At 48.3% G+C, this 12,547-nt stretch overlaps 1 protein-coding gene across 1 annotated transcript; it reads right to left on the bottom strand.

Annotated features, from left to right (window-relative positions):
• Positions 1–9,206: 9,206 nt before the first annotated feature.
• On the bottom strand, positions 9,207–11,035 carry LOC103998436 (probable E3 ubiquitin-protein ligase XERICO). The gene is made up of 2 exons (XM_009419910.3): positions 10,876–11,035; positions 9,207–10,026 (listed from the first exon to the last, which is right to left on the bottom strand). Exons 1-2 carry the CDS (start codon positions 10,997–10,999, stop codon positions 9,455–9,457), a joined length of 696 nt encoding a protein of 231 aa, XP_009418185.3. The 5' UTR covers positions 11,000–11,035; the 3' UTR covers positions 9,207–9,454.
• Between the last annotated feature and the right edge of the window lie 1,512 nt (positions 11,036–12,547).

Raw genomic sequence — 12,547 nt, forward strand, 5'->3', positions numbered from 1 at the left:
CGGTGTAACACCTGCTACATATCTTACTACCATCATAGTTAATCCTGCACACTTATCTCAACATATGGATTAGATAACCAAATGGTAATTGACTTCATCATCAAAATCCGAGATTCAACACGCTCACCGACTTTGCCCGGGTCGCTCCAGATCGCTCTCGATAAGCGACCCACCGGCACCGAAACCTGAGCACGAGCGTAGTTGCTCGACCCACAGGTCAGGCTCTTGCCCGGGTTGCTTCAGATCGCTCTTGACAAGCGACCCACCGGCACCAAGGCCCGAGCCCGAGCATAATCACTCGGATCGCTCGCCGACTCTGCCCAGGTCGCTCCAGGTTGCTCTCGACAGGCAACACGCCCGCACCAAAACTTGAGCACAAGCGTAGTCGCTCGGCCCACGGGTCAGGCTCTTGCCCGGGTCACTCCAGATCATTCTCATCAAGTGAGCCGCCGGCACCAAGGCTCTAGCCCGAGCATAGTCACTCGGGTCGCTCTAGGTCGCTCTCGATAGGTGACCCGTCGGCACCGAAACCTGAGCACGAGCGTAGTCGCTTGACCCGCAGGTCAGGCTCTTGCTCGGGTCGCTCCAGATCGCTCTCGACAAGCGACCCGCCGGCACCAAGGCCCGAGCCCAAGCATAGTCACTCGGTTCGCTCGCCGACTCTGCCCGGGTTGCTCCAGGTCGCTCTCGATAGGCGACCCGTCGGCACCGAAACCTGAGCACGAGCGTAGTCGCTAGGCCCATAGGTCAGGCTCTTGCTCGGGTCACTCTAGATCGCTCTCGACAAGCGACCCGACGGCACCAAGGCCTGAGCCCGAGCATAGTCACTCGGTTCGCTCGTTGACTCTACCCGGGTCGCTCCAGGTCACTCTCAACAAGCGACCTACCGACATCGAAACCTGAGCACGAGCATAGTCGCTCGGCCCTCAAGTCAGGCTCTTGCCCGGGTCGCTCCAAATTGCTCTCGACGGATGACCCATCGACACCAAGTGTTAGGATCAAGAGCACTAAGAGGGGTGGGGGGTGAATTAGTGCAACGGAAAACTTTCGACGATTTAAAACGATGTTCGTACGATAAAAACGATTTCGGTAAGAAAGCCGATTCAAAAATTGCTTTAACTTAGATTAGGCGAAGTGTAGTTAAAGTAAAGCTATGGAGGTAGTTTGTAGTTAAGATAGAGAACAGAAAGTAAATGCAAATCATGATTTAGAGTGGTTCAGTCAATCTTGACCTACATCCACTTTTGGCTTCCTCCTCCGATGAGGTCACCGACGTCCACTAGAGGCCTTCCTTCGATAGGCAAAGGCCAACCACTATTTTACAGTTTCACTCCTTTTGACGGGCTTAGGAGACAACCCTTATAGAATTTTCTCTCCTCTCTTGAAAGATCAAAACTTGGAAGAAAAGAGGGAGGAGAACTTCTAGCCTTTACAACACTTTTGAGCTCTAAAAATCACAGAGTAAGATTGGATTTTTGGTGCCCTTTCATGCAGGAAAGGATGGGGTTTATATAGGCCCCAAACTGGTTTGAATTTGGAGCTCAAAAATGTCATCTCCTAGATTTCTGAGGTCCTGACGGTACTACCTCCAAACTAGGCGGTACGACCGCCTGACAGAGCTCGGAGACCAAGCTCTAGCTGTGCCACCGCTTGACTGGGGCGGTTCGACCGCCCAGTCTCGCTCGGAGACTGAGCCCAAGTGGTGCCATCGCCCAACTTTCCTGGGAGACTGAGCTCCTGGGCGGTGCCATCGCCGGCCAGGAAATCTGGGTCCGAATGGGCTGATCCATTCAACCCAATTTGGGTCTGTCAAGGGCCCAATTGCCCCCAGATTAAGTTAATGCGATCACCTCCCATTCCTAGCTTAATCTACATGCTAACTACGATATTTCTTAAGACACTTACTGCAACTTGCTCCGGTGCGTCAATCGCTTCTTCCGGCGAGCTTCTGGCGAACTTTCGGCGAATCATCCGACGAACCCTCGGCGATGCTCCGGCAAACTTTCGGCAAACTCTTGGACTTGTGACGATCCACTTGGCGAGTTCCAACGAGCTTCTTTGGCAAACTCCTGGACTTCTCGGATTTGTTCCCGCAGAACCTCCGACAACCGTCTAGACTTCCGTCGAACTCTCGAACCCCCAACGTGATAATGGTATTGACTCCGGCGTAAGTCCTGCTGCATGTCTTACTTCCATCGTAGTTAATCCTGCACACTTATCTCAACATATGGATTAGATAACAAATGATAATTGACTTCATCATCAAAATCCGAGATTCAACACCAAGGCCCAAGCCCAAGCATAGTCACTCGGTTCACTCGCCGACTCTGCCCGGGTCGCTCCAGGTCGCTCTCGACAGGCGACCCACCGGCACCGAAACCTGAGCACGAGCGTAGTCGCTCGGCCCGCAGGTCAGGCTCTTGCCCGAGTCGCTCCAGATCACTCTCGACAAGCGACCCATCGTCACCAAGGCCCGAGCTCGAGCATAGTCACTCGATTCGCTTGCCGACTTTGCCCGGGTCGCTCCAGGTCGCTCTCGACAGGTGACCTGCCGACACTGAAACCTGAGCACGAGCTTAGTCGCTCGACCCACAGGTCAGGCTCCTGCCCAGGTCACTCCATATCACTCTCGGCACGTGACCCGTCGGCACCGGAACCTGAGAACAAGCATAAACCACTCGACCCACAAGTCTGGATCCGATGCCCGAGCCGCATCTCGAGCGATCCAATGTCCGAGTCATACCTCACATCTGATATGATGCTCGAGCCGCATCTCGAGCAATCCAATGTCTGAGTCATACCTCACGGCCGATATGATGCCCGAGCCGCATCTCGAGCGATCCAACGCCTGAGTCATACCTCACGGTCGATCTGATGCCCAAGCCGCATCTCGAATGACCAAATGCCCGAGTCATACCTCGCGGTCGATTTGATGCCCGAGCCGCATCTCAAAAGACCTGACGCCCGAGTCACACCTGGCAGTGGACCCGACGCCCCTCCCGGTCCAACGCACGAATTGCTCCATGTTGATCCTAAACCAGGTCATTCGATTGACTAGGGCAACAAGTCTCGACTACCTAACCAGTAGAGTTAACCCTGCCCAAGGCACGAGGCGTTGCCCCTTTGATCGCCCCATGACGAGTCAATTCTATTTTTTCATCCTAAACGACCAACACCCCTCCAACTCAAGCATGCCTCCTAGCCCGTTAAGGACCCCACGTCACGCCTTAGAGGGGGGGGAAGGGGAGAAGTGATATGGTATATTTTGGCAGTCTGAACACATCACAGTCGACACAGATGCCAAGTTAGAGCCCCACGCCACACATCCCGTCCCGGGAGCTCGTACCAAAAAGATATATCACACGTCCCGTCCGGGGAGCTCGGGGCGGTGTCGTTTGACATCGGACTACACGCCCTGGCGTAGTGGCCAGTCAGAAGGGTCGTCTCATCCCTCAGAGACCACCGGTGATGCCAAATCGATGCGCCCTCAACCCTCTCACCAAGGTATAAAACCCTTGGCCAGCCTCCGGCCAGGGGGATGAAAAAAGAGAGGGAAAATGCATCCCATTCGTTACTAACTTGCTCGTCGGAGGAGCCATGGCCGGGTACCACCCGACTGTCACAGACTTAGCTGATTTTGCCTAAGTTATGCGGCACCCTTACGTGTCCGTCCGCAAAGGTCAGCCTCCCCGAAGCCTCCCATTGTCCCTTAAGACCAACAAAAGAGAGAACGGGCTAGAGAGAACGCCTTAATCGGGATCCACAAGCAAACATCTCCGAAAAATACTTCATAGACAATGCAAATTACAAACAGACTTTACAAGCTCTAAATAGTGGCACAACAAAGGGTAAAATGGTCCATTACAGACCAAAAATCTCTCGCACGTGTCCACATGACACAACCTTTATTTACAAGCCTAAAGAGGCCACCAACCCAACTAAAATGGGACTATTAAGCCTTCAGCCGCCCCTCTACATGTTGTACAAGGCATGAACATGCCAAAAGACACGGACATACATAAGTATTACATCAAATATCCTATTTCGAAGTTTGTCCGTGACATTCTCCCTCACTTATTCCTTCGACGTCCTCGTTGAAGCCTTTGTCGACACTGCAACTCCTCGCCTTTGCTGAGTCTTCAATCTTCTACTCCAGCTACAATGTGCCTCTTGGCTCCTTGCTGCTCTCCGCTGCTGTTTTTGAGTAGTCGAACCTTTGATCCGCCATGCTGCTTCAACTCACCAATGACTATGACTCTGGTGTGGGTTTAGCTGAGTTGTGTTGATCCTTGTTGATTCCTGCAGATCCCCCAGATGAAGGAAAAGACCATCCTTACTGTGCTAGTCTCTCAAATTCCTCATGCTGCTTGAACTGGGTGGATGCTTGTTGGAGCTTTAACGAGCATCGTCTCACAAACTTCTGAAGTTTTGGGTCCTTCCTCCACAAAATTTGCTCATTGACTCTTCTTTCACTTAGTTGTCACAACCAAGTAGGTTCGCATCAATTCCGCTTTCGATTGAGATTTCGTTGGGAAATGAAGCGGACAATCTACTCTCAGTAGCACTGATCACCGTTAGTGAGGATTTGACAACTATTGTCTTCCATTATCTTCGAAGGGTCTTTGAACTTGTGCAGAGCTCCTCTGCTGGATAGATAAGAGAATTGGGATACTCGGCTTCACCCATTCTCTTAAGAGTTGAGAAGGCAAAGGTTACTTGACTTCGCCCGCCTCCTCGAGGTTGTACTTCATGCATCGAGCTGGTTACTAGCCTTCGCTTGCTCTTTGCTCACACTTCTGAAGCACTTGATGTATTTGCACTCCTTGCGTTGAGTTAGTTACTGTGATTCACCTTCTCAATGCCATCGAACTTCTGGAATACAGGAAGTTTTCACCCCAACTTGGAGTAATTCTCTCATAGGTTTGGTCGCCTCTGGGATTGTACCGTCTTCTCCATCAACCCTGCCACCTACTCCACTGAGTAGCAAAGGTACAGCACCGCGTACTGCCTGCTTCGTTCCTTGGTTATGCACTCTTGCATGACCCGAAGTCCTTCACTTTCGGCTATCTTGATGAGAAGCACATTGACACTGGTCTTACGAAGTTCTTCGGCCTTTGCCCTTCAGCCTTGTCTCGATACTTGGAGATTGCCTCTGCATTCTCCACCTCCTCGGCCCCTTTCACGACCAAGCGCTCTCCCTCCATGAGAGCAAGGGATCAATGACTTTCACGGAAGTCCCGCCTCTGCGGTACCATGGCGCTACCATGCCCATGGCCCTACTATCCGTCGCCTCGCATCTGCATCCCTTTTCTTCACGATCAATAGATATGTCTCCGTGGCACTCCTCTGAGTCCACCTCCATTCTAACTGATGCTTGATTTTGGGTGGCTAAGTCCCTCTGGACTCGTCGTCTCTTCCTCGCCCCTTTCGACCCCCTGCTTCAACACCTCTGTGTTCTCCAAGCAGTTTGTTTGGTCGATGGAAAGACAGATTGCAACTCTCATGCATGGCCTCTGCCATCACGTTGTAGGGTTTGCACCGATTTTGTTCTCCTTAGCTTCCTTGGTAGCAACGTTCGCTTACTCGGCCTTGTCCTCTGACTTGCCGGGCTCCCTTAAGCGAATATGAGCTCTGGAGCAGTCCAACTCTCCAGCTGCTTCGATCATACCTCTGCATGATCAAGTACCTCCCATGGAACTCACTAGTACTTGCATTCGAACTTTTCCCTTGGTGGAACCCAGCCCCCATATGCTGATGACCAAGGTTTTCATCCAATGCAAAATTTGATGCACGCACGGAAGACCCGCCTCTACGGTACCATGGCCTTCACTCCTTGAATCCATAGCCCTTCTTGTCGTCGTGTTGTTCATCGAAGTGGAGCTTCTAGTAGCTCCCGATCATACCTCCATATGATTTAGTCCCTCACGAGACTATGTCGTGTGTATCGCGTTGCCACGAACTGTTCCACCACGATCCGCTGCACCATGTCGCCTCCTAGTAACATCTCCATTGCATTCTGATCCTTGTGGAATAAACTCGAATTGTGAACCCTCCATGTGTGGCCTCTGCCAATACATCGCAGGGTCTCTTCCACCTTCGATTTTGTTCGCTCCTTTGGCAATCGACCTTCATCCACCCACTCTTGGGTCACACCTAGATGAAGCACCGCTCTAGGACAGTCCGTCGCCTAGTAGCTCCCGAAGTCCACCGACTTCACTGTAATTTATGCACCATTGTCTGGGTCCTAGGCCTCTGCCCCTACCAGCACAATCTCCATTGCGCACTGCTTCCTTCATGGTAACTTGAATGGCAACACTGTGGCATATTCTTCAAGAGTACCCACCTCTGAGTCCTCTTGCCCCATGCTAAGGCCTTCTGAACCCAATTTCGCCTCCGCAAATTGAGTCGCCTTAGTTCCTCCATCAAATGCTTCTCCGAGATAAGGTGCATGTGCCCAAAAGCTCCTTTCGTCTTTGGCACCATGCAAGATGAGTCCGCTCCGTCAGAATGAAGGACCCATGGAACAACATGATCCTACTCTTGCCTCTACAAGAGTTCATGTCCTTGACCTTTGTCTAAGGAAAGCACTGTGCCTCTGCTCCATGTTCCAACTTCTATGCTGGCTCCCTTCAAGCGGCTTGGGCACTTCGCCAAGTTACACCCAAGTTGCTCCGCTCCTCGTTTTTGCATTGAGTCAATGGTGGCCCTCGCGCCCACCATTCCACGGGTCAGCCCTCCCTTGAGTCCGATCTCCACATCGACTCCAAGTGTGCCTTCATTTGTGTTGCTTTGGGTCGCTCCCCCACTTGATCTCGCAATGCATTCTCTCAAGCGAGATCATGTGACGACTCCTCGCCGCTTGCTCAATCCATTAAGCTTCGTGGAGTTGTTGTTTGTTGAGGTACTCCTCCTCAACATGTGAGGTTCGTCTCACATGATTCTCCCTCTAGAGAGCCGGGGCTTATCCCTCATAGATAAATGTCCCATTGGAGCAACATCTCTCTTCATTTCGGAGACCACCATCCCCTTGGACTACTCCGATCTGCTGAACAAACTGTGTATTGTTCTGCCTCCTGCAAACGCACTTGCTAGATTGCGACTCCACGTCAATACAGCCCCTGCTGCACCACTCAAGGCCTAGCAACATGCTGAACTCATTGCACACTTTAGCCTCCTACGGACGTATCCTTCACATGCCAAAGAGAAAGTTTCAATGCTCCATGGCGCCGAGTTTTGGTCGCCTTGGGATGGCCACGAACATTTCATTGTCCGCATACAAGCCTATGCATGAGTACCAAATTCTTTGAGTTAGCAATTCCCCTCACCTCTGTGAGCTTTGCACAACTCTTTCGATCGCTGAGCAACTTATTCCACCTTGCATGGTCTCATCCTTTACCAAGCGCCTCGCTTGCCTTGAGCACCATCAAGTATAGTTGTCAACTTTGAGCCGTAGCTCAAACTCAGCCATCCTAACCTTTGTGCGCTCCACATTCTTCCAAGCTTGCCTGTTCTCGTGGTGCCTCTTGCGCGAAGGGTTGGCCATTTCTTTGAATGCCAATGTTAGATGTCTGCTCCTCCGAGCGACTCCTTTTCCCTACATCTCCATGCCCGTTTTCCCCCAAACGATTGCGCGTGTGCTGACTGCCCTCAACGTAGCCCCGCTAGGTCCCCCACATTTGCATGCTAAGTGTTTCTATGAGTGCTTGTCCCGCTCTGATACCATCTGTCACGGACTTAGTTGGTTTTGCCTAAATCGTGCGGCACCCTTGCGTGTCTGTCCGCAAAGGTCAGCCTCCCTGTAGCCTCCCATTGTCCCTTAGGACCAACAAAAGAGAGAACGGGCTAGAGAGAACGCCTCAATTAGGATCCACAAGCAAACATCTCCGAAAAATACTTCATAGACAATGCAAATTACAAACAGACTTTACAAGCTCTGAACAGTGGCACAACAAAAGGTAAAATGGTCTATTACAGACCGAAAATCTCTCACACGTGTCCACATGACACAACCTTTATTTACAAGCCTAAAGAGGCCACCAACCCAACTAAAATAGGACTATTAAGCCTTCGACCGCCCCTCTACATGCTGTACAAGGCATGAACATGCCAAAAAACACGGACATACATAAGCATTACATCAAATATCCTGTTTCGAAGTTTGTCCGTGACACGACGGAAGCCATTTTTGCAGGAGGGTGACCATTCATCGAGGGTGAAAGACTCGGCACGGAAGCACGATCCGCTTGGCGACAAGGAGTCGCCGATCAACCCCGATCCCGACCAACGCCAACGCCTGGCGACAATGACTTATTCGGTATTCTGTGAAGTATACATAAAGGAAAGTACAGGATGACAAAAAAAGATTATTATTGTGAAATGCTTTTTGTTTTTCTTTTCCCGAAGAAAGTCTCTTATGTGACAGTGCAACCACTAATTTATGATAGATACCTCCGACGAACGCTTGCAACAGTGTTTTCCTTTCTTGAGCTGCTGCTGATGAACTGTTTTGTGTCCTGTCGAGGGTTCCAGTGTTCGTTCTGCTCGTGCCCCCTCGTTTCAGATGATGACCAGTTTGCATAGTAAACCATTCTTCGAACTGCTTATTAATCAGAACCCCTCACATAATTTCAAATAATGTTCCCTTAAAAGATCTTGATAAGTGATAGACTAAGGTTCAGATCGTAGTAAACGTCATGAACTAAATACATGAACATATCAAACTTGGCTTAGCTATCTTGACTTGGCATTAGGATGAGGACTCACCCCATGAAATTGTTCTCTGTATTTGATATTTTAAAAAATAGAAATCGAAAAAATGATTGTCCGAGAAAATGTTTTTATATTTTTATTATTTTAAAAATCATAAATATATCCTCCAAACATTACTATGTATTTTTTCCTCAATCCACAACTTGTTTCCTTGTCAACTATTTAAAGTATTTTATAATTTTTTTATCAAAAAAAATATAATATTAAATATTTTAAAAATACTATACCATGTTTTTGAACTAATTTTATAATATTTTTTTAAAGTTAAAAATCAACCCCCAAAACACTATAACAATTGATTAAAAAACATTTTCGATTTAATAAAATAAAAAATATTTTTAGAACATTAAAAAAATATTAAAAAAAAAAACTTTTCTAAGAATCGTCCAAATAAAAATAAAAAAAATCAATTTTGTCATGTTTTTTAGTCATTCTCCTAATTTAAAAGCTCAGTTGGTACTTGGTCGTGAAAATAAAATTTACATCAAACAGTGGCTGTACACACAGCACCATTTCAATATTTATAAGGAAGAAAAGGAAGAAAAAAGAAAAAAAAAAAAGATAAAAAAAAAAGATAAAAGAACTCTCCGTTGTCACCACACCAATCATCATCAGCAGCATGATCATCCAAGTGTAGCTAGCGACACCCACGCCATCTGTGGCATTCACCGCCAAGGCTTACGACCTAAAACCACGGCCAAGAGAAAGTGGAGACGGAGGAGGAGAGGCTGGGCTCCTCGCCCAGGAGGACGTGCGTCCTACATAATGGACACGTGGCATGGTGGTAGTCGAGCCACGTTTCCAGGCAGGCCTTGTGGAAGAGGTGCCCGCAGGGGAGCCGATTCACCATCGACTCCGGCTCGAACCGGGCGAGGCAGACCCGGCAGTCCGCGGGGCGCTCGGCCGGCGCCCGCCTTCGCCCCAGGGCTGAGCCGAACCGCACGGGCCTCGACCGGCTGCGGAATTGATCGGTGAGGGTGGGCTCAGCGGTCCCGCCCCCAGCCGGCTCCGCCTGCGGCGGTGGCGGTGGCGGCGGCGCGCGGAGGCGGAGGAGGTGGAGGGTGGAGCGGAGTAGCTCCTTCAGGATGGCGACCGTGAAGGCGGTGTTGACGAGCACCAGGGTGAGTACGCTCTCCGATGGCGTCGGCAGACTCGAGAGCCCCATGGACGTCGGGTTGGGAGATGAGGCGGTCGAGATTCGTCCTATGGAAGCTTTTGACTCAAAAAGAGACGGGCTTCGGATCCGCTGGCTTCGATCTGTGAGATCAGCAGGGAAGAAAAAGAAAAACCCCAGATTCAGATTTACTTGATGAGAAGCATTTGATTTTGTATCAAAAGATGAGATTTTTAACAGAGATCAAGAAAAATGCACGGCCTTCAAAATCCCACATATTTCCTATGAAATCAGCCAACAACGATGGATGAAAATGCATAGAAATTTGGTGCTAACGTGAAATGCTGTAAAAAGAGGGATTTTTCGTTCAATTTACCATTACCTCAACCAAATTAAACCACTAAAGGTGGAGATCGGCGCCGAAAGCTAATCATACAGATCAAAATGGCACCGAAGATGCCGGAATGTTGGATGTAATTTTCATATGCTAAATAAAAGAAGAGGAAATAAAAAAAAATTGCGATCTGATTCGTTGATCGGAAACAGGAATCTAAGATGACCAAAGATTCTACCTGTGACGATAAATGCAAATAAAAAAGGGCCTAAGTACCGGTGAGAAAAATCAAATTTTTAGCTTTAACTCCTTCAAAATTTCGGTCCTGCCGCAAAAATGTAAAAGGAAAATTAAGGAAAAAAGCAAAGCTCGACTCTGATAGCTAATGGGGAAGGAAGATTTTGTTGCGAGAATGGATCAAGAAAAAGTAGAGAGATAACGAAGACCAAAAACGATCGAAGCTATCAACCCAGAAAGAAACCAGATCGAACGAATACCGTACACGCAACAAAGGCCGAACTTTTGCACACAAGCAAAGCAAGCTTTCCAAACGAAAAAAGATCCAATCTTTGAGCTCCAAAACTCCCGACGGGCTAACTGCAAGGATCAAGAGACAAAAAAGAGAAGAGATCCGAAGCACCCATTCTCGACAACTTACACTTCTCTTCCTTCTCCACACCAGGACTCTCTCTCGGGGACGCACCGCAAATTGCTGGCGCATCGTGGAGAGCCACCGATGGATTTATCAATGCTTCTCGAGGGGAAGGTGCTCTTACCGCCATTCTTTTTTATCCACCCATTTTTTTGCTGCTGCTTCTGGAACTCGACAGCAGCTTAGCCACTGGGTGCTGACTTAAAGTTACCTCCGGTTCGTTTCACTCGGTCTCGTCATCTTCTTCTTTTCCCACTTCTACCAGCAGATAGATAATATTAATAATACGATACTTAGGACTTATTTAATTACTAAGATTTAGATAATGATGCAGTGTTGTTGAGATTTTTAATTCCGCCGTCCAACATACGAATTAATTAATTAGATCAGAAGACAGGCAGTGTAGCTTCCAGATTCATTAAATTCCACCTCGATTTTAAGGAATTATTGATGCACATGGAGATCGCTAGTCTTACTCAATCGGCGCCAACTTAATGAATCCTATAATTTTAATTCCTTTGACAAATAGAAAATGAATATTTTTTTAGGGTTTGTTCTCAATTTACTGAATTTTATTCTCATGACCGACAATATTTATTGTCCATCCAAATCACGATGTCATTCCATCGATGAACCCACCCTTAAGCACTCCAATTATAGTAGGATCAAGATAAAAAAAAAAATGAACTTGGAGATCCTCACTATCTCCCAAAAATCCATCTTTTATTGGGATTCACATGTACGATTGATTCCTGGCTTTTAATCATGCATGCATGCAGATGCTACAACACATGGCAAGGCATCTTTGCATGTGAATTTTCCGGCACAAATGCTAAATTTCCTTCGTCGTTTATTTCTGAGCTCATCATGCCTTGGCATCGAAGTCACAAGAGCTTCACTTGGAAGACACATGTCAACCTATCAACTCCCACCGTGCTATGCTGTCTTCCAACGCTTGAGATCAACCATAGTCCCCATGTTGCATGCTCTCTACGTGGCTGGACGCAGAGGGGGTGCAACCCACTTGTTCTTCCCAGTTTAGCGACACATGTCTCTCCTCCCATCACGTCAAATTCACCTTCTTTTACTTCCCACCGAAACCTTATTTTACGTGTCCTTGTTTCACCCACGCAGCCAGAAGCTGACAAGATTCACCACAAATCTCCTCCGAGGTTGGAGATCCTGGGATTCCCTTTCGAGTGATGACAAAAGGAGAGACGTGACATGCAATTAACTCGACGAGCTCCTCTCGGTAGCTGCAATTGCACATCTTCCAATCCTTACTTGGTACGATGCTGACTTGCTATTTTTTTGTATCAGGGACACACACACCCATCCGGTCAATCCTGATCAGCTTTGCGATAAGATTAACGCGAATGCTTCCCCCGAGGTGGAACTGTAATTTGGGAGTCGGAAAAGTGTCGTACGATTCAAGATGTGAACATTTAGTCGAGCAGTGGTTAATCACAAAGTTGCATCAACTTGGTTGGGTAACCATTCATCACACCAACCTTCCCCCCACATTGTTGACTTGCAGCCCTCTCTTTCTCCTGATGTGTAAATGCCAACCCACACAAGGAATAAAAATGACATACAGCAAGATCAAGTTGCAAGAAAAGAAGCAGCCATTTGGCACTTCCACTTACCGCACCCATCCACTTGAAGGCATTTGGACCAC

Source organism: Musa acuminata, chromosome BXJ2-9 (assembly GCF_036884655.1).
Source record: "Musa acuminata AAA Group cultivar baxijiao chromosome BXJ2-9, Cavendish_Baxijiao_AAA, whole genome shotgun sequence".
NCBI classification, from domain to species: Eukaryota; Viridiplantae; Streptophyta; class Magnoliopsida; order Zingiberales; family Musaceae; genus Musa; species Musa acuminata.

Bases quoted from the DNA above. Each gene is read 5' to 3' on its own strand.
- LOC103998436 (XM_009419910.3), bottom strand. From the start codon at position 10,999: ATGGCGGTAAGAGCACCTTCCCCTCGAGAAGCATTGATAAATCCATCG. The intron at 10,027-10,875 runs GTAAGTTGTCGA...CTGATCTCACAG, and splicing joins TGTGGAGAAGGAAGAGAAGT to ATCGAAGCCAGCGGATCCGA.